At 41.3% G+C, this 21859-nt stretch overlaps 2 protein-coding genes across 2 annotated transcripts in view; both read right to left on the bottom strand.

Annotated features, from left to right (window-relative positions):
* LOC118420077 (sodium-dependent lysophosphatidylcholine symporter 1-B-like) overlaps positions 1-4415 on the bottom strand; it is an 8701-nt gene extending 4286 nt beyond the window's left edge. The window contains exons 1-6 of the mRNA XM_035826781.1: positions 4030-4415; positions 3583-3704; positions 2971-3097; positions 2334-2412; positions 1783-1937; positions 320-410 (exon numbers count right to left, since the gene is read on the bottom strand). Of these exons, the coding sequence (XP_035682674.1) occupies positions 320-410; positions 1783-1937; positions 2334-2412; positions 2971-3097; positions 3583-3704; positions 4030-4191 (736 nt within the window). The 5' untranslated portion in view covers positions 4192-4415. The remainder of the gene's footprint in view (positions 1-319; positions 411-1782; positions 1938-2333; positions 2413-2970; positions 3098-3582; positions 3705-4029) is intronic.
* Positions 4416-9140: 4725 nt separating this feature from the next.
* The window catches only part of LOC118419077 (cyclin-dependent kinase-like 5), a gene marked incomplete at its 5' end in the record, with an annotated part of 33813 nt that continues 21094 nt past the window's right edge, over positions 9141-21859 (bottom strand). The window contains 12 exon segments of the mRNA XM_035825357.1: positions 9141-9766; positions 9990-10085; positions 10280-10376; positions 11562-11736; positions 12771-12827; positions 13370-13457; positions 13923-14051; positions 14473-15511; positions 15621-15778; positions 16427-16507; positions 18101-18290; positions 18810-18900. Of these exon segments, the coding sequence (XP_035681250.1) occupies positions 9299-9766; positions 9990-10085; positions 10280-10376; positions 11562-11736; positions 12771-12827; positions 13370-13457; positions 13923-14051; positions 14473-15511; positions 15621-15778; positions 16427-16507; positions 18101-18290; positions 18810-18900 (2669 nt within the window). The 3' untranslated portion in view covers positions 9141-9298.

Here is a 21859-nt window from a genome sequence, read left to right on the forward strand (position 1 = left end):
GAAGCTCTGACGAAGGTGCTGAGAGATTCGAAACGTAAGCTATGTAAGTACCTACTGCTTGTGTACCAAGAATTTCTCCTTTATCCTGTTTTTAATGCCGTTCTTGTTTAAAGAGGAACAAGGGCACTGTAGCCCTGTGTACCAACAATGTGCCTTCCTTACCCTGGGGAGCAAATCCTCAGGTAAGTATAAATTTCTGATTGACCTGGCATGCTATTGGGTCACATGTGGCCACATTTATTTCTAGAAAAGGTAAAAGCAATGCATGCATGGATGTCATCCATAAAATTAAGTCAGCGTGGCCCAATCTCAGGTGCACCTTTCCTCTCAGTTGTTCCAATGAGAACCCCCAGGACACACAGAAATGTCAAGCCAGCGATGATTCCTGCTGATATCAGGTAGCCTGTTTTCTAGAGAAGCACATCAGAAGCATCAAACAAAAGTGTTCAAACAATCATGTACTCCATACATGTACTACATACATGTACTACATACATGTACAATATTGTATATGCCAAATCAGTCTAAAAGTAAAAAGGATTTCTGAAATATTTCATTGGAAAGATGGGAGACATACATGTATACAGTTGTTTTCTCACAAATGTTTTGCAGCCTTACTAGAAGTCCTACATTTGAAGGAAGGTTACTGTAACATCCATTGGCATAATACCGGTCGGTTTACTGCAATTTCTCAAGCAATGCTAATTTGGCAAATGATCAACGCATCATTTTCTCCAGTTACATGTTGCTGTTACAGCTTACCTTTGCCACTTCTTCTGTGTAAATTATTTTGTCTCTCTGGTCCTGCTAAAAACATAATATCGTAATTGGAACACACCGCGGAATTGCACGGAGAACGGGCGCGTGGTTGGAAGGGGGTGCACTATACCGGTCGAACGAAACACGGCACAATTAACTGCCGCTATGTACCTTTATTCATCCTCTGTTGTTCCTTTCTTTCCTGTTAGTAGTTGCACAAAACAAAAATCTGCATGAGCATACAAAAAGTCATGAGAAAATGGGCGTGTACTGACAAGAATTTTCATTTAATTTTGGTCTGTCACAACCGCTATGACGTAAAACTTTACTGCTGGCCGTAGCATTAAAAATGGCGGGAAAATGGCGGCGTAGTCGTTCAATTTGACCCATTCAGCCGTAGATCCGGGCTATTATCCAACGGTTCCTCACACTTTTACACGAGTTGTAGGTCACCAAAAGAAATTCAAGATTGCTGTTGAATCATGCTCGTCTTGTGCCGTGAGCACATGTGATTATTATCTACAAATCTGGCGATGAACGTGACAGTGTGTTTGTCCCACGACGAGCTCGCCTGCCCCGAAAATGACCTGAAAACTTTTGGCCTTGTTGTCTTCGAATGCATTGTTATCGATGCTTTGTAAATTATGTATTGGACACCTGGATGTCTGAAGTGTGCATACCTCAGAAATAACTATTGTTGCATGTGTAGATCTCTTTAAGTTCCACTATTTTTAATCGACCGGTATAAGGCTTATGACCGGTATTATGCCAATGCATGTTGCATGTAAAATGCATTTAAGTTCAATGGGATTAACAATTTGCAGTAGTAAGGAAAACAGAGTACTCTCTCGTGTTCATGGTGGTTTTGAGTTTGCGGTAGTGCCATAATACTGTAGCCACATACTGCAATCGAAGTTTTCGGTGAAGTGGCCACCACAAAAACTGCAAACATTACGTGAGATCATCTTATATCTCAACAGTGTGAGTGTACAAAAATGTGTGTGTACAAGTGACTGTCCTCACCACTTCTTTCAAGTAGATGTTGTCCACAGTGATGTTGGTGCTATTGGTACTGTTATCAATATTACACGGGTCAAACTTTTTCTGTTCATATGAGGCAACAATTTGTCCATGTATCGCCATTCCTGCAACTATTCCCATCAGTACAAAAAGACCCCCTGCAAAGGGAGTAGGATAAAACAAAAGACACGAAACGTTCTATCAAGAAAATTAGGATCACTGCAAATATAGCTAAACCAGATACATTACATTTTAGAAGTATATATTATTTTCGAAGTAGTCCATTACCATCAATTTCAAAACCATACTACCTTGGACATTTCTATTGGTCACTTTCTTATGATGTAAAATATTATATCTAGAACAATACATGAAGAAGTGGAATTCATCTTTAATCATTTTGGACAAAGTAGACAAAACCTTTGGTGGGGGGAACACTAACATCACAGGTGTTTGAATAGAATAGTGAAGATCAGCGGGTTCTAGTGTACTTGTATGACCAACATACTTCTTTTGTTTACAAACTTACTACAGTATGCCAAAAGAGTACTTACTGTAGACAGTTGCAGAGTCCCTGTCCTGACTGTCGTGACTCAGAAACACAACAAGTGCACGGGAGGAGATGGACAAGGCCTGTCAATGCAAAATGCTTCTGCAATTATCAATCAGGATATCATTAAGTGGCAAGGTTGTGTGTTTCAAATGCCTGGCAGGCCCAAACGTTGTGCCCTATGGAATGGAAAGGTGATAATGAGCAAATAGGATTGGTTTAAGGACGTCCTCATATATTGGTATTGGTATTGGGTGGGCCTATTACTCTCTCTTGGCAGCCAGGGGCTGAATTGCGAGGAGTTTACAATAGGCGGGGCTACCGTATATCGCAAGGGTCTGGAGCAAGCTGCCAAGAACAAAATTACTGCATGAAACATTATTATTATTTATGGTACGGTCTTATCTACCTACCTACATGTACTACCCTGGTCACTACTACTACAAAACTTGTGTGCAACAACTAGAGGGAATTTAACTGTTAGGCAAAACAAACAAGCAAGCAAACAAGCAACATTCACAACTTTTTATGTTAAGGTGAGTACCATGCTGTTGCCATTGAATGCTGTAACCTATTAAGGTGCATGCCTTAACCTATGGGTATTGTACTTAAAGGGAACACAGTTTGATTGGATTACGTACCGTTTTCACAAACATCAGACAGACGTACAGCAGGATGTACCATGCCAACTTGCCCTCCAGTCCTACATCTGGGACGTACCAGACCAAGATGTAGATGGGAATGAGAAGAAGTCCAGAACCCAAAATCCTGAGGATTTTTACATATACAATTTAGGTCATTAGTTATGATTGGTTCTTCACCTTTATTGTTGAGTTTGATGTCAAAAACCATAGCAATATGGTAATACATTAAGCAGGTCTGTCTCCAGGATGTTACTCCGTCCTGGGATGGAAAATTTTGCGTGTTGGGACAGGACAATTTTTTTTTACCCCATCTGTCCCCAAAAAACAATGAGTTTGGCAGAAAAAAAAAAAAAAAACTTAGAATTTATAATGGAGACTTGTACTAGAAGCAACCATGGTCCCCAACCATCATGATGAGGATGGGACTTAGGTGAGGTGAGGTGTGGTGAGGCCCAGCTATTACCAAGAAATGATTTTTTTAACCATGATGTCAGATTGGTCAAGGCAGTATGATGTCAATACCTTAAACTATACAAACCACAATTTATAAGACTTATGGACTGGTCATTTCACTGTCTCATCTGAAAAAACAACTTGATAATAGCTTACCATGGTTTTATCTTTCCCCATCGAGTGTCTGTTCTGTCGATCAATGGCCCTATGATGAAGTTGCAGACAGCGTCTATAGCTCTGCCACCGAACACCACTGATGTTCCAAACAGTGGAGGCAGCTGAAACATCATTTATTGTTATTGTTCAATATAACAATTTAAGCACATCAAGGTCTTAATTATGTATCGTACACATAACATGCTTCCATTCTATTTCTATAAATGTAAATAAATATAAATTCTTGTATGGATGAATAATAAATATAAATTGAGTAACCTTGCCTGGAAAACTCACTTTGTCGAAACTGATAACATACGATACTAGTAATCATTCAAACGAAAATTGTTGTTTCCCTCGTATGAATTCCGTACACATGCAAAGCCCGCGTATGAAAAGTGTTTTTTTTTTGGGGGGGGGGGTCAAATAGTTTCTTACGTTACCTACCTGAGCCACCTCCACCAGAAAGATGTTGGTATACGCCCCGAGAACGGTCCAGAATATGTCTACTGCCATCCCACCTAGACCGTAACACAGCTTTGACACGACCGACAGAGGTTTTCTCTCTTGTAGTTGTACTTCTTTCTGTTGTTGTTCTTTTTCGGACATGGTGATGTCGATCGCCACTTCAACAAATCGCCTTGATCGAAGAATAATACCCTAAAGAACAGCGTAATACAGTGACTGTGTGAGACTTGAATTGAGTAACATCAAGTCGTCAGTATAGACAAACACAGATTTTGTGGAATAATAAACGATTTGGACTTCCTGCGGACTTCGTCGACGCCTAGGCGCGCCTGCCATCTTGAACCGGAAGTTCATTGCCCTGAAGGTCGTTCACCCCTAGCGGTCCCAAATAGAGTGACAGTGACGGTCAGTAGCTGGCCTAGATACGGATATACAAGGTATGACAGGATGCTCCTCTGGACTTCCTGTTCAAAAGCTGATTTAACAAGATATTACATGTTCATCATCATGTAAGCCTTTTGTTTCTTTTTAAATTTCAAAGATTTTATTTTGTATTTCGGCTTTGAAGTTTGAAGCTGATCGATCCCAGGAGCCTCATTGGGAGGAAAAACGTATTTTACTTGTATAGGTCTATTATACTGTATGTTTTCCTCCGCTACAATATGATATATAAGTAAAATACGTTTTTCCTTGCGGAGTTGCCTCAGCTACCTCCTTGGTTGACCATACAAAAAGTGACTGTAACGTTACCGTACTTTTTTGTTGCGTCAATGAAGCTTCTCTAATTCTAAAGTAAAACGTCTTTTCTTTTTACTTGAACAGTTGTCCAATCCGTTTTATCTTTGAAAATGTCAGACAATTTGTCTCCCACTGCATACGGAAAAGGAGCGAAACCCTCCAAAATTAAAATAATAAACTTTAGTAGAATTCGAAATAGATTCAGAACGAGTCGTCATTTCTTATATAATATGTCTATGAATTTCATTTCCCTTCTTTGTTAGATATACAACTGCAAATTTATCTACCTTGTCTCCATTGTACTTGCTATCTAATTCTATAGGCCGTTTTGGTTTGATTGAAATAAGCCTTCCGGCATGATCCTGCAATAAAGTTATATAACGTTGAATAAAGTTATCTACATACATTTTGTAACGTTAATGTTATAACAGTTACTTGATTGACGAGACTTTTGATACAGGTACGACTACGCCCTAGGCATGCTTTTAAAAAAAGAGCACCTCCCTCTGCACCAGAGTCTACGATCATGAATTGATGAGAAACACGGGGTAGCTAGAAAACTTAACGATTTTCCATCCCGACATCTGCGTTTTGAAGCTCATGGAACAGGAGGATCTCTCTCTTTGTACGCACTTAGTACTCTTGTTGGCCCTCTAGATTTTTCCTCCCGGTGTATGGCAAGCCCATCTCATAATTCATCTCCTATCGTACCCTTATCTCTGCAAATAAAATCTCAATGGGGCGCAAATTGGAGAATATTCCGGGCCGTTCTATGCAGTGTTGTGATGGGGTTATCAACTTCAGCTGGGTGACCTACTAGTACTACGTGTACCGTCAAGATTTGGCTCGAGTTCCAAAAAGGAAAGATACAATTAAATAATTTAAGGATCTAGGAGAAAACGGGGAGCGGGAAAAACAGGAGGAAAACGTGCAGGAGGAAAGAAAGTATGAAGACGGAATAAATCTCAAACGCTTCTCACATAGAAATGGCCAATGAATCGGCTCATTTAGTCTGAAATAGGGCGGCAAACTGACGAAAGCTCTCGGTGCCTGGTGATGATATGTGACTGGGGCATAGCCACACCAGGCAGGATGACCTGAAGGTCATGGGGGTGACTGATGGGTCGTGCAAGGTCAACGGTGTCCCATCTTGTGTCTCATCACCTCTTTTGTGTGTGGAAGGACGAGAAAGATGGCAAGAACAAGAAAGGAGAGAAAGAAAGGAAAATGGAGGGAAACAGGAGAATATATGCTAGATAGCTATATAAATACTAGATCGATGCCACATAGCCCCGACCCATCTCCATCAACATAAAAGTGCAAATATTTGACGGACACTAGGGAACTCACTGATTGGTCGAAACGCTAATTGCCATTCTCTCATTGGTTAAACTGCTAATTGTGATGGACAGTAATGATCGGTCTTTGTAAAGTGTTCCGTGGCTTCGAACAGTCGACGGAAGAAGTCGTCAGATCACTTGCCATCTTTATAGGCGGCGTTTCTTGTCTTGGTTGGGATATCTTCAGATCTCTATGTGAGGTCTCTCTCTGAGACGTGAAGTGAACCGTAATAGATTGACTCCAGTAGCAGATATTTCCCTGCGGTATACTACATCAGTAGTGGAAAAACTAACCAGATGCACAAAAGTGACAGGTTGACAGTTATTAGTTTGCCCTGAGTTTCTATGACAGGTATTACCTTCCCCAAACCAATCGATCTACAGTAACAAGGACAGAGAGAGTCTACAAGGTCAGCAGACAGTGTGGTCTACAGCAATCATATCACAATAGTGATTTTTATCATGCTTAATCTTTCAACTTCAAGTGTACCGCTGTTCCTTACCCCACTCATCAAACCCCAGGTCATACAACCGGCCTTGTATATACACTGCACATGAAGAGTGTATGCTTCATGGCCATACATGTTGGTACGGCCATGTTGGTTTGATTGTATGGATGACATCCACGATGACTCTGGGTATCAATTTTCGACCGTTTCCAAAAAATAATAATAAGGTTTCAACCATACAGTAAATGGTACAAAGCAGCTTGAGCAAATATATGTAGTGGATTGCAAAAACAAATATTTGAAAACTTGCTAATGCCATAGAATATTTCATGGTCCAAAGAAGATGTGAAAGACCAAAAATGAAGAATCTCTTGTTCGGTATACCATATTCTGTTTGTTCAGTCATTTGTTCAACCTTCCTGGCCTCTTTGATTTCATAATGAAGGCAACATTTTTTTAATAAAACTTTTTTTTATTCGCACGCTCGCATCAGTTTGGGGTTTTCAGACGATGTCATCCATATAATCCAATCAACATGGCCTAAACAGCGAAAGTCGTCCAGAAGAGGGTTCTGCGGATTATACTTGGGCCGGAGTCCGTCACTTACAAGAGTGAACCGGACACTTCAGGTCTTTGTCGGCTGGACTCTAGAACAATCTATGCCTATGGTTTGGACGAACTTTCGTCAATTCGAAAAATTCAGTAATTGCAATGGCTTCCATGTAGAGGGGGTACTTGTTATAGGACACTATGAAGCAATACAGTACAAGATGAGAAGTCGCTCGACGGGATGTTCACCAGGATGCTTAGAAGAGTGTTAAATGTCTCCTGGGAGGACCGAGTGAGGAACTCCACACTGTACGGTGACCTCCCTAGACTCTCTCATAAGATCAGGAAACGGAGGATGGCGCTGGCCGGACATTGTGTCCGACATACAGAACTGGTCGCCAAGCAGCTTATCCTCTGGGAGCCAACAGAAGGAAAGAGAAGAAAGGGAAGAATGCGGACAACCCTCATTAACAACCTTAAAAGGGACACACAAATCAGCAACATCTCCACAGCAGATCTGCGCTCCCTCATGGAAGACAAGTCTGAGTGGAAAAGAAGGATCCATTGCGACCCGTGAAGGCATTTCCGATGTCCACGTTCAAGGTTCAAGATGAAGCAATGACAAAAGTTCAAACACTGCTGTGTTCAGTTTTAGGCTTTCCTGCCCAGTATGTTTTATTGTACCCAGTCACATGTCATGTCTGGTACACACGTACAGAGAAAAGGCTTCACTCCTGTTATATAAATAGAAAATCATTTCTTCCATTTCAAGGAAACAGGTAATAACCATTATAGTAAATGCAATGTGCATTGTCTCTTAAAAAGTACATTTTTTCTACAGGTGAACATGTACATTATAAGGTTGGAATAGATAAACAGTCACTAGTAAATTGGTTACAAACTGTACATGGGCAGCAATGCCCCCTAGCAAAAAAAGTATGCACTGCAGCTACCAAGCATGCCCAGCAGTTTTCTTTAGTCTACGAACTTGCAACAAAACATGCATCATCTCTACTCAAAATTATCATACAAAAATATGGATAAAACTTTAACTTTCTGGTTAGTAATACATCAAAACCAAAAAATATAATAAGTGATCTAGATTAAGGTCATTTGTCATGACAACAAAATGGTAAAAGTCACATAGGAATTAGTTATATTACTTTGCACTTTCATGTGAAACAAATCTTTATGAACATGAAGACATTCTAAATCTTGAAATAAGATTATCAATATCGCATACAAACTAGTTACAAATATTTCAACATCGTTTTACGAGCTTACGGATTTTGGATGAATTCTGACTTTGAGAAGTGCTTAACCCAACTGTTTCAAAACTGAGGAATGTCGAACCGAAAAGTGTCAAGAAGTAAAGTTGGAATAGTTAGCTTAGTTAAGACGATGTTCCCAATAAGATTTTGAAATAAAGCAAAAAAGGAACATCCTAACTTCACAAGGCTAGGGACAAACCACAAACGATCTCAAGCGGTGACAGTACACTTCCTCTGATCTTCATGGTTTGTCCCTATGTCTAGAACTATCTGAAAAGGAATGACAGGCGTTAGGATGAACTACAACTCTGGAGTGTGCCTGGCCAATCTTTTAATAGTTCCCTCTTTGACACCTCTCCTAGCACAAAAGCCAAACAACATTGGCACTCAAAAATCAGAACTGCATAGATCACAGGTGTTTCTATGTTTCTATTGTCACCATCTTTTATTCCTGAGTATTGTGATTTGGTAGACTGGTATTTTGTACGTGGAATGTGTATAATATGTAAATAGAAAACAAGGGCATAAAGGACACAAGTTTTGGCTCTAGTTTTTTTTAAATCTGTGATTTTGAAGAAGACAGTGAGACTCAGTGCCTGATAAAGGTATTAGATGCTTCCATGTTCTCTTTTGAGCTGAGAGCTACGTTGATGTTTTGTTTGTAGTATGATTGAAATGTTTGTGATCATACAAATAAATTCAGTGAACAACCTGTACATAAGAACAACTCACAAAGCAATATATTTGGTCTGTATCTACAAACATTTACACTTTCTATCTACTCTACCTTACCTACAAAATTCTGAGAAGTTTTCACTTCCTTAAAGAGGTTGGTGGGTACACAAAGCATCCCCCTCCCCCAAATACTGCCAAATCACAACCCCTGGTCAAACCAACAGTCTTATAAAGCTGTTTCCTTCAAGCCATTGAAGTTAGGTACCCTACCCCCTCTGGCACTCTTGATGGGCTGTAGGTTCCTCTGTGTTTGGGATGGATGGTGAGGAGGGGGTACGTCCGTAGAGCTAACTCTCAGCTCTGGGTTTATAACATTGTCTGTGTGTGCGGGTGAGCTGGGCCGAGCTGGCCAGTTGGGGGCCTTGATACCCCCCGGGGTGGGGTGTCCCCTGTTGCCTGCCTCCTGCCTGTCAGATTCGGACTTGGAGTGTTGATGTATGGAGTTGTGAGACATGAAGTTGCTACCGTCTGTCCCGAAGGAGTTATTCCGGTTGAGTATTGGGAGTTGGCGCTGCGGCAGCGGGTGTAGACGTGAGTCCGTGTTCCGTGAGTATCCGGCCCCCGCAGCGAGCATCTTCTCTGCCGGTGTCTGGGCCAGCTTACGGAAGGGTTTGGGTTGTCTGTGCTCTCGATGCTGCATGTGGGACAAAAAATGGACACATGAAATATTTGTCAGAGAGAGATCACAACACGTGTCACTCATTTTCATCCTTCTAGCTTGTTTCTAACCTCAACCTTTTCTTACTATCAAGAAATGAAAGACCAGAAGAGCAGAAAATGCGCTGAAAGTCCACAAAAATATTTTTTCCACTATGTTTGACAAACTTAATGGAGGGAAACATAATTATGCTATGTACCGGTGTGTCCAGCCTCTCCCAGTCCCTAGCCTTGGGTGCCCCTCCACCGTAGATGGCTCTCTGTATGGCTATTCTGTCTGTGTCTCCACCAGGTAGCTTAGAACAAACAACACAGGGCTTCTTTATTTCTTCATTAGGTATCACTAATAATAATGAAAGGACATCAAGCTATCTAGCTACATCTGCTTATACTCAAAGAATTCAAACCACATACAAGCACGAATGCACACACACACACACATGGGTACAACACACACAACACAACAAAGAAAAATACAAAGGCTCCTTACAGTGGAAGCTTTCTTCTTTTTCTTCTTCCTCATGAAGTTTTGTTGGTAGGTTCCAGCAGGTTTCCAGGCAGGCTCAGGAGTAGGCTCAGCATCTTTCCTACAGGTGGTTAGGAGTTTGTTTTAGTCAAGTGATATGTTAAACTCTTGCAAGCTTTTTTGATATTCACAACAAGCAATAACTTGAACTAGAGTTCGGGGACCTCATACCTCCATGAAATATTTATTGCTTTTTTGTGGATGGTATGTATGTTTATAGTCGGTTGTATTTGAGAGTAATGGTTATAAATGTTATGGCAAAGTAGCGGTGTATTTATTTAATGACACAGAGGATGTCCATCTGATTAGTAATTATTAAAATGTGACACTTAATTGTGTAATGTGCGTTTAAGAGGTCGACGGCATATGGTAGCGTGGTGTTCCTTAAGCTTGATGTTTGGCATTTAAACTGTCTAAGGTTGTCAGCATTATTGAGGTTCGACTATGTGCCTCAGAGCGGTGTGGTGGGAGGAAGTTGGGAAACTCAGAAGAAGGGATGTGGCCAACTTTAGTCAGATGGTGATTTGATTTTCCATCAATATGTCATAACATCAGCTGTTCACATGGTACAAAAACGAGATGCAAACTTTCCTCTGACAGCCCTTCACCAACTGTAAGATGAATACTTGGCGCCAACCCCGTCTGCTAAAAAAGTACCATTAGAGACAACTAACAACTGTCCCTTATCGCAACGAAATCGGAACATCTGTATCGCCCATAAAACTTCTGACACCCAACCCATCTAAGATGAGAGGACCTAATGGCATTTTAATCACCATGTCACTCAAATCAGCAGTACAGTATGTGAGACATCCTACTGGGGGTTCCCCAAGCAGCTGTCACCTCACTATCTGCTTGCAGCTAAGCCCATTAACAAACACATAAAGCACGATGCCTGTACCAATATAACTCAAATATAGGGGTGATTTCTGATATTATTACATCGATTATAACAACAGATACGGCTCCCAAGATCTCATCGATTCGAGCTTTCATCACACCCCACCAACACAACAAGTATGAAACCAATCCATCCAGCCGTTCTTGAGTAATCATCTACACAGACAGAGACACATAACAGAAAATATAACCTCCATTCCATGACATTTCATGGAGGTAATAAGGTTGTACAAGTAAGCACACAATTGTAACTCATTACGTTCACTCAACTGAGATTATGTTTTTGACAAACGTTCACAAATTCAACCATCCTTTTGAGACTTTTCCAATAGAGCACGTATCTCACCACTGTTCAGGTTCCTGTGCTGTCCCTCCCCAGGTCCTGTTCCCCCCTGTTGTCTGAGTGGTTCCTCCCCAGTTCCTGTTGCCACCAGTGGACTCAGGGGAAGAGTCGAAGACCATACTGGGGCCGTACTTGTATGGGTAGGTGTACTTCATGGGGTCATGCTGTGGGCTACGCTCTGTAAAACAAAGTACATTCCACAGTTAGTAACATTACACAGTTAGTACACATCAACTGCAGGTTTTAAGTATTTGAGGGGTGGGCACTGTTTGTGCATTTATTTATTAGGATTCTCCATTTGGAGGGTATGGCAAAACAGGTGTTAAGGACACCTTTTCAAAGCCGCCATACACACATGTGCACATGTTCGCACATGTCTACACGCGGCGGGGGTATACCGACCCTTACGGGGTGATATACCCTTTCGCTGGCTGATACGGTATGTAGGTTCGCCAGGCCTCCAACCGGGTGATTTGAAGTGATTCACCAACTCCAAGACAGAAAAGGTTTGGTTCATTCTCACCACCGGCACCATCGCACGTGTGGGGGTTCTTTAACGTGCATAGGGTGTGACTCTCCCCATACACGGGACCTCCATTTAACGTCCTATCCGAGGGACGGCCCTAGCCGAAACTAGGTACTCATTTTCACCTGAGTATAGTGAGGAAAGCAGTGTAAAGTGCCTTTCCCAAGGGCACAAGATCGGTAACACAGCAGCTGGCTTCGAACCCGCAACCTCTCGGTCACGAGGCGAAGACAGTACCACTGTGCTACGTGATCCCTATTTCGGTTTGCATGTTTCCAATGTTGTTCTATTGGTGGAATGGGTATGGTTGAGAAACAATTTTACAGACAAAACAGAGACTATAGTACATGTCTACATACCTGTATGTATACATGCAGTGAAAGATCTGATAGACTAATAGTAATAGATGACTATAAGGCAAACAGTTTAAGCTAATGCTCGTGGGGGAAAAGCGGTGGTCCCAAAGCAAAATTTCAGGGTATAAAACTAAGTTGCGCCAAGCAAAGTACGGTTGTAAATGTGCAAGTGGGTATGAAGATCACTGATATTATGGGCCTATTGTTGGCTGATCAGAATTGCACATGTTATGTAGGTACAGAGCAGAGAGATAGAGGAGAGACGTTTGTAAAGTGCTGTGGAGTACATTATTAGGTAAAGAGAGGTGACAGCCCTTCCATCACACCAACCTGAAGATTCCTTGTTATCAAAGCCTCCCTCCATACTGCCTCGAGCTGTGCTGCCATCTAGACAAGAGGTACCAAACAACAAACCTTACAACCCACCACACAGGAAGGAAATAAACAGCGCAATCTTCACCTTACAGTTGTAAGAAATCTAAGTGTGAAAGGGTGGTTAGTATACATTTGTGTATAAAGATTTTTTATGCAAAACAAGATTAGCAAACAATTTGAACTCATTCTGTTCAACATAATTCTGAAAACAATTTCAATCATGTTGGTACATGTAGGTGATAGTGTAAAGGAAAGCATTATGTTGTACAGGATAGTGGAGATTTCTTTTTACACAACCAATTAATCTCACCTGCTGACATTTCGACGCCTCTCAGACATCTTCCTCAGAACAAACTGGAGTTCTGTTTCTCTATTTGCTCTGAGGAAAATGTCTGACAGGCATCGAAACGTCAGCATGCGAGATTAACTGGTTGTGTAAAAAGAAATCTCTGCTATCCTGTACAACATAATGCTTTCCTTTACAGTACAATACCACATACATGAAAGTAAAGCTCTGCACATTTTCATCTGTAAATGTGACAATGTGTGCGTACCATAATACTGGCTCTTTGCTCTCCTTTCCCTCAGCAGTGACCCAGCATCATGACCACGCCCTGAAGAGTGGGCGTCTCCATCCATTCCCTGAAGAAAAGAAATATACATGTACATACTGTACTCAGAATACATACTAGACAAACAAGAAAAAAAGGATTTTTTCACAATACATGGCTATTTGTGTATTGGTACCAGTTAATTTTTCCAGAAACAAGAAATGACTAAGACCTTCATTCAGTATTCATTCTGTCTTACAGTTTCTTGTAAATTCAATGGAAAGAAAAATCAACACACGCTCATCACATAATTCAGTTAAGTAAAAATTTTGTATGTACAGATATGAGAAGCTGCCCGTGCAGTTAAAGGAGATATTCAAGTGTTTGTGTCTTCTTCTTCCTTTCTTCTTCTGCCTACAATCTTGATAAGGATTATTATGGCACGTCAAGAGTACTCTGCTACCGGTACAAACAGTCTCAGAACTTATTCCATGTGTGCAATAATGCATTATCCATCATAGTCCAAAGTCCAAACCCACACCAGTGTCAAACCCACCTCTCCTCTAACCCCAGGTAGGCGCTGTTTCTCCGGAGCAGAGTCGGCTGATCCATCCCTGTTCCGTCTCCGAGTGGTGACGCCATTTTGTTTGGAGAAGCGAAAGTCTTCCACCACACTGGACTGGAACTGGGAACAACAGAAGAATACAGCAGTCATTGTGGTGCTTTGGTACTGATTAGAAATTCAAATTTTATGATGAAAGATGGAAAACATCAGTTCTGGTAGGTTCTACAATACATTAGCTCCTATGACATGACTTCTCTGGCTTAGAATGATGAAGCTTAAGCAACTCTTGTAAGTACAACTTAGGCCTAGGAAAAAATGTCAAGTTTCCAGTTACCCAACTGATCCTAGCAAAAACCTGCAAACATTGACAACATCAGCCTCCTGATGCATTTCAGTTTTACACTCTGTTAAACAGTTGTTGTTGGGCCACTTCTACCAAAATCTAAGAAAGTGGAAGAAGAAATACATAAAAAATAGTATCCCTATACTAACCAACACTACATTTCCTAGCCCTTGAAATCTGCAGAGACACAAGACTAACCTTTACTGCTTTCTTGTCATCCTGCCCCAGACATGGTGGACTTGTGCCCTGTCCAGCCTCATCAACATCAGGGAAGGTACTCTCGCTCCTCCCTGGGGTGGAGCCCTCCATCCCCACCCCCTGGGGGAACCTCTGGGTCAGCTCAAAACTAGTCACAGGACGGTTGACCTCTAGGTCAGTGTTTCTGGGTTGATACTGTGGTAAGGGTTTCACATTGCCACCCTGCTTGGTGTCAGGGTTTTGTCTAAGTTCTGTGTTGCCATGACGATTACCCCGCCCTTCTGGGCTCTCTTGGTTCCATGCCTGTGCTTGTGTATTCCTCTCAGCTGTCATGTTGTTTGTTTCCCTTGAAGCATTGTTATTCCCAGGTTGCCGAGCGTCGTCGGTATTCCCGTGGTTACGCATGTTCGGGTGCACGTTCCCTTGATGCCTTGCGGCATCCGCGTTGTTTCGTAAGTACGGGGGAAGTCTGTTCTCGTTAACTCTCGAGTTGGGTGCGTTTCCATTGTTCCGTACATTCCCATGTATTCTGGTATCTTCAGTGTTCCCATGATTCCTTGCTGCTCCCATCTCCTTCCCCTGTTGCTGTGACTCCTCTACGATTCTCTGATTTCTCGTATGCAAATTCTCCTTACCCTGATGCCTCGCATCCGGGCTGTCAGAATGGACGCCATCTCGCCTAGGACCTACGACTTTCGACCAACCAGGCTTTAACAGCTTGCTTGCGTGAGTTCTTTGGTCATTTTCCTGCAACTTTGGTATGTTTGTACTTTCACCAGCCCTTGGCTTTGGCTCAGGAATGTTGGCACCATATTTGGATGGATTTTTCCGCTCTTCGTTATTTTCGGCCCTGTCTTTCGCGGCATTCTTGCCGGACTTGAGGTACTTGAGGAGTTGTCCCCCCGCCTGGGTACTGACTTGCGGTACAGAGCCGCCGTGCTGGCTCGTACTGGAATGTTCCATCGTGAGAGGGGGGGCATGACCGTTCATGTGTTCACTGTACGTCGGAGGCCTGCTCGGAAGTTGTCTGCCCTCAGTTCTACATTTGTACGGGACAAAATAGGTGTAAGTGGAAATCAAATCAATACAAAAGAAATAAAGCATTGAACTGAAGTTACTGACGGTAAATCCGAGATCTAGTCTCTTACCTTGTGCTGATGTGTTCCCTGTGTGCAGGTTTGCTGTGTGTGGAGTTGATTCTGTAAGGCCTCTTGTTCTGTCTCAGGATTCTCTCCGTATCAAAGGCAGGATGCTCCAGACACTGCTCTATGGACAGTCTCTCCTTGGGGTCAAGTCTCAAGACTCCCTACAACATAAGAGTTTGCAGCAATTTAAATTCCATTTTTCACAAAGAATCCTAATTTTTCAGAGTTGTGTAGCATATTAAAAACTTGAGCCTTGAGAACAAAATAAACTTTTAAGTCAGTGTCACATGGGAGGAAAATACTAGTAGGTCGACTGAATAGCCTGAAAACTCTAAAAGACACTGAGCTTGAACCTAATAATAAACAAATAAACAAACACACAATCCTGGACCTAATCATCTGTGAAACATGTGAATAGGCAAAACTCAAAACAATTTCCCTACAAAGGGTTCTGTTTGGTGGAGTTTCCGACTTCCACTGGTGTTTTAAAATTCTATCTCCATGCGAACAACACTAACTGCCTCTGTTTTAGACCAAGTTTGACTGTAGAAACTTGGTAAAAATGAGTATCAACTCTCCTCTATTTTGCTTCTTATTTTCTTGGACCTGTGAGCCCCAAAACATGTGAACACCCGCTGCCAGTATAATCTGTTCCTTTTACAATCGGTCCCAAAATCCAATCCACTGCTTTTTTCAGGTCTGGTTCAACAACAACAAAAGTTTTTCACCCCCATAAATAGTTTCTGATAGTATTGTGTGATTTTGTGGCCAGGTATTTCCATGTTAATAAGGACTGTTGGTGGACTCACCGCCATGAAATCCAGAGTGACACTGTTGATAACGTTGTGGTATCTCCTCTCCAGGGTGATGGGTTCTGAAACAGCTGGGAACTGGAAAAACAGATAAACATTAACAACATTAACACACCACTAGTGAGGAATTACTTTATTGATAAGATTAATTATGCTCTCTATATTTCTTTCACTATGCAAGAAAATTATTTGATCTACAGTTCTACACAGCCATGAGTATAAGAAGCCAGCACCATAAGTATGCAAATTCAGTCCACATTGTCATGACCACAATACAGTAGAAGTCGCTTATTAGGGAAGGCCATTTGCCAGCTAAATTTTCCCGACTAACCGGCGTTCCCGATTAAAAGATGTTGCTCGAAATGACCCAAGTGGGGATGGGGGAGGGGGGCATCGGTGAACGCATCGCACGCATTGACACAAAGAATACAACACAATCATTTCTACCACAAATAATCAAGTCCATAATTTCATTAAACTCCACAAATATACTTATTAGCCACTTTCAGCGGCAAATTTATCTTTTATCGGTAATTGTGATATTGTTATCACATTTTAGTGTCGAAGAACGAATCGCGATGCATCAAAAGATCTGTTACGTTTCGTCTATAGTATCGGCTTGAAGAAAACAAAGAAATTAACACTGCTAAAACACGTTAAGCTACCGAAAAAAACGAGGTACATATGCAAACGTATTCTAAATTTGCCAAATGAACAATTGTTTTGATTAATAGAGGACTGATCAAGGGTACAGTGCACGCGCTTACTACGTAAGATTTGTCGACATGTGATACAGACGAAAAACATCGCTACGTTGTAGGACGAAAACGCTCTTGGTTTTCAGACAAACTTTATGTACTAGGCGAAAATACTCATGACTAACGCATAAATAAACTGTTAATCTTCATATCTACAAATTTTCCAGTTACGATGTCCACAGATTACACTGAAATTTTGCCACAGTCGACAGCGTCATTTTCAAAACATTTCCATCACGAAAACAAAGATGGCGGACGCGGCGTCATGTGTAGTATCCCATGATTCCCTGCGGCAACCGCCGGGCCGCTCGCTAGCGACGTAAATTGAATAGAAATCGCGGCCTTTTCGGACTCAAAACAGGCAGTTTTGATACTTTTGGCGATCTGATATCTTTATACGGGAAAATTTTGGTTCATTCCTGCTGATTCTGGTGATTTGTTTGGCATATTTCGGGGTTAACATGCGTTGTAACTTGAATTTTTTTCCCGATTAGCCGATTTGGGCTTTGCAAATATGGGGTGCTGTAAACAATAGCGCCAATGGGAAATGGTTTTGGATTTCAGAATTCTTTGCAACTAACCGATTTTTGCGACTAAGCGTATTGCAAATAGCTGGCTTCCACTGTATTACCATTCTCTTCGGCTCTTGTCGTTACCATTATATATGTACATATTGATATAATATGACAAGCATAAAAAGTTCAATGTCAACGACATGCAAAATAGGTGATGTACATTTGAAGTATAATCTTTGAACAACACAATGCATAATGCTTTTATGATTGCTGATAGCATTTTGTAGCTTAACAACATATGAAAAAAAGATGCTCAACCCATTTCTAACTATCATATCAAGTTCATAGTATATTTTGTACCAAGGTTGAAGCCATCTTCACATCTCCAGACATCTTACCTTAAGCCCTGAGAACCTGGGGTTTGCATAGAAGAGGTCCATCTGATCGGGAGGTAGGATACCCAGCACCTTCTGTATGGTGTACAGTTGGTCAATCTCACTCTCTCCAGGAAACAGCGGCTGTCCGTCGGACAGCTCGCCAAGGATACAGCCGATAGACCACAGGTCCACGGACTTGCCGTAAGGTGCTCTGAAAATAGATGGGAGAAACATGAAAAATTATTTTTCCTTTCTTCTTTCTGTCCTTTTCAAATGGAAGAGCACAGTACAGTACCATTGCTTACTGTTGACAGTTATAATTTGTACATTGTCTGACAAGAGCCTGATACAATTTGCTGAACAATGTTGTAACAAGCTCTTAGTGGTTACCGCTAATGAGCTGACATTACTGTGTGGGTGTAGCAATTTAGTTATCCTGGATCTCAACTAAAATACCATTGGACCCAAGCCAAACCATACTTCCAATTCTACAGGTATCCTAGTACACCACTTCAGATCTACATCTACCACTCTTCAATAATATTTATGAACATAACTGCAGATTCACACAAAGATTTAAAAAAACACCAACTGACTACAATACCTTGTTCCTTTTCACAGTGGTAACAACAATTTTCATGAACTAAGATACTACTGTTTGTAAAGTTGTGTGTAACTACATGTCCTATCAACAAAAGATCACATGGCAAAAAGGACAGATAATCCTTACCCCAGCAGTAGTTCGGGAGACCTGTACCACCTGGTGGCCACATAGTCTGTGTAGGGAGCACTGCCGCCACCTTGGAGGTTTCTCGCAAAGCCTACAACAGAGTGCAGTTTAATATCTGGGCACTAGGAGGCGCTGTTATTGACTTGTATAGTGCTATTGACTAGCTATATACAGTGTACAGTGGCTTCTATTGTAAAAGCATTCAGGAACTTTTAACTCATGATTTAACAGGCAAAAGTTATAAGAGACATACATCTTGAAAGTATGTGAGATCTTCCATTCTTTAATCATCTTGCTGTAACAAGCTTTCAAGGAAAAGTACTCTTTCATGATGATATTGCAATTAGCTAGCAGTCAGACAGGTGGCTCTTCTACAATGTCCAATACAATACACATACTCCCTTATTAACACTATCAACATATATAATTAGGGTTTTACTGATGCAAAATAAATGATAGTCTTTCTATACAGTCTGCTAAACCCTTTCACGGACATCTCCTTAGCAACACCAATCAATCAAAATAAGCACTTGATAATAATAGTAATTTATCTAATTTAGAGATAACAGTATCATTAAGGCATTAACCTATGAAAAGCTAACAGCAAAGACCATGATTATGATAAGGGTCGTTTGGTTTAAGTCACATGGGAGCAAAAGAATGTTTCAAAGCAAACCCCTTTCTTCTTTTTTTGTTAAGTCACATTTCTTTATGATTCGAAACTACCAGAAACCTTTGCCACCCTACAGTATACATACATGTATGTTGAAACTGTTTTGAACACCAATTCAACTATTATGCCAAATTGTCTATAACCAATTGCAAGCCATGGAATCTTTGGTTTCACTCCAAAGCTTCATTCTTTATGTTTGTTTTTAGAGTTTTAGTTACTTTGTTCTTTTTGTTTTGTTTTGTTTTCTTGCTTAGAGGCTTTATTGAGGAAAATCCAATGGCTATCATCTGAACGGACATTAACATACAGCGGCGATCACGTTATAGTTAACACCCGTCAGCGTCAGTGACGCCTCAGAAATCGTCAGTGACGCGTCAGAAATCGTCAGTGACTGGTCAGAAACCGTCAGACATCGTCAGACGCCCGTCAGAATTCGTCAGAGTCAAACGCTGACCAGTCAGCGTCAGCGTTAATGATATGTATGAGATGGGGTCAGGTTTCATGTTTATTTTGTACCCCGACAAGACAATAGCAATTTTGTCACCTCCTAGTGTGCGAGTTTTCGTTGCGATGTTGCGGCAGGTCGTTGACCCCCGAAATACGCAGCTTACGTGGATATGCCACGCTTCTGGGAGGGGAAAGTTGTTAACTTAATAATTGCTCTTCTGAACAGCTTAAATACACACACAAACCTAAAAGGGGTTGGCAATGATTAGAGTATGAGTCATTCTTGTTGAAGATTAATTGCTAAAAAAAAATTCAGTGTTGTCTACTCGAGCCGACTGTGGCCATATTGTTTAAATTTATCACGTTGTTATTTGGGCTCTAACCGCTCGACCGATCTGAGACTGGGAGGGACTTATATACGGACTTTCAGTGCTTTAGCGACTCATTTCTTAGATCGTTATTTTCTACGGGTTTCGTTTGATAAATGTAAGAAAATGGCATCGTGGTCAATAATGACACCGGGGAAATCGTCTGACACGGCCGGGTACAATCGACATTTTTGATCATGCGAAATTTCCAGGTACGGGTGAAGAAAAGCCGGCCTGAGAAACCAATTGTTATATTCTTTAGCAGATAAATGACAGATTTTATCGAGATCGATTCTTGTCTTGCACTTGTCGGCAAATACGGATATTTTTTGTATTGCTTCAAAAACTCACACATCGACGGGAAACACGTGTAGTTTCCAATTTCCCGAGCCGAAACAGTCCGTGCGATTAGAAAAACAGCTCACAAAACTGCGATCTACGTAGTAGTTAAGTGAATACTCGTATATGATTGTAACGCAGTTTGAAAAGCTAGCAATGATATCCGATGTTACAAAACTGTGTCAGCGTTTTTATGTATCCACGGAACAAAGAAAAATACGGCAAAATGTAAAGCACAGCGCATGCTAAAAAAGATGTTGGACCCGAACGTACCTTACGTGTAAACAAACATGAATGCTAGCGGTACAACTTCTCTGCGGGTTCAAACTGCGATTGATTAAGCCGAAGATTTAACTAAAATTTGTGCACTGTAACAAAAATAGCGAGAACAGTTTGGGATCTGAATGAAACTGAACTATAGATTATACGATTTGATACATCGGCTTCTGATCGCGCGCGAAACAGCAGCTCCGAGGACGGCCACTACAAATGTACACTCTCCCACGATGTGCGATCTTGATTGACAGATCGCGGTTGTTTGAAGATCGTGCCGCCCGCGCCGGACTGTCTGAAACTTTGCAGGACGCAAATTCAATCATTTTTGACAGCCAACCAGCAAAGAGGAAAACTGACAGCAAAAATAACTTGATACTTGTCTATAAATGAGGTTCTGTCGCCGGCGTTCGAAGAACCCCGAAACATGGCTCGCAGAAAATAAACGAAAGACTTGCAGTTCGAAATCTAATACCGGTAAGACCAAGGAGGTTACTTGGTAAGACGGAAAATTTGTGGCAACCAGGAACCGGGATAAATCTAAAAGAGGGAAGGGCCCATGCAGAAATAAATGTTTTGTCCATCAGACGTGCCCGTCGAAACATTGAATGAGCCAACTGTCTCTTTCTGTCAAATTTATGCATGGTCAACATATCCGATGCTTTATTTAGTACATTACTTGTGCTCGCAATTATGAGGGTAACGAATTTCTGTTTAGGCTCTGGAAACTACAAGGGCGTGTTTCCCGTCGGCGTGCGAGTTTTCGCAGGTGATTACAGGGGATTGTTGTAAACAAAACAAAACATTATCGTGTTTGGCGATAAGTGGAAGACAAGAATTGATCCGGTAAAATCTCTTGTTATTAATTAATGTTTTGAGTAGAGTTACTACATGTACTATATGGTTCCTCAAGGCGGTTTTATTAAATCCTTAGAATTTTTGAGTCCATG

The sequence above is a fragment of the Branchiostoma floridae genome, chromosome 7 (assembly GCF_000003815.2).
Source record: "Branchiostoma floridae strain S238N-H82 chromosome 7, Bfl_VNyyK, whole genome shotgun sequence".
Taxonomy (NCBI): Eukaryota; Metazoa; Chordata; class Leptocardii; order Amphioxiformes; family Branchiostomatidae; genus Branchiostoma; species Branchiostoma floridae.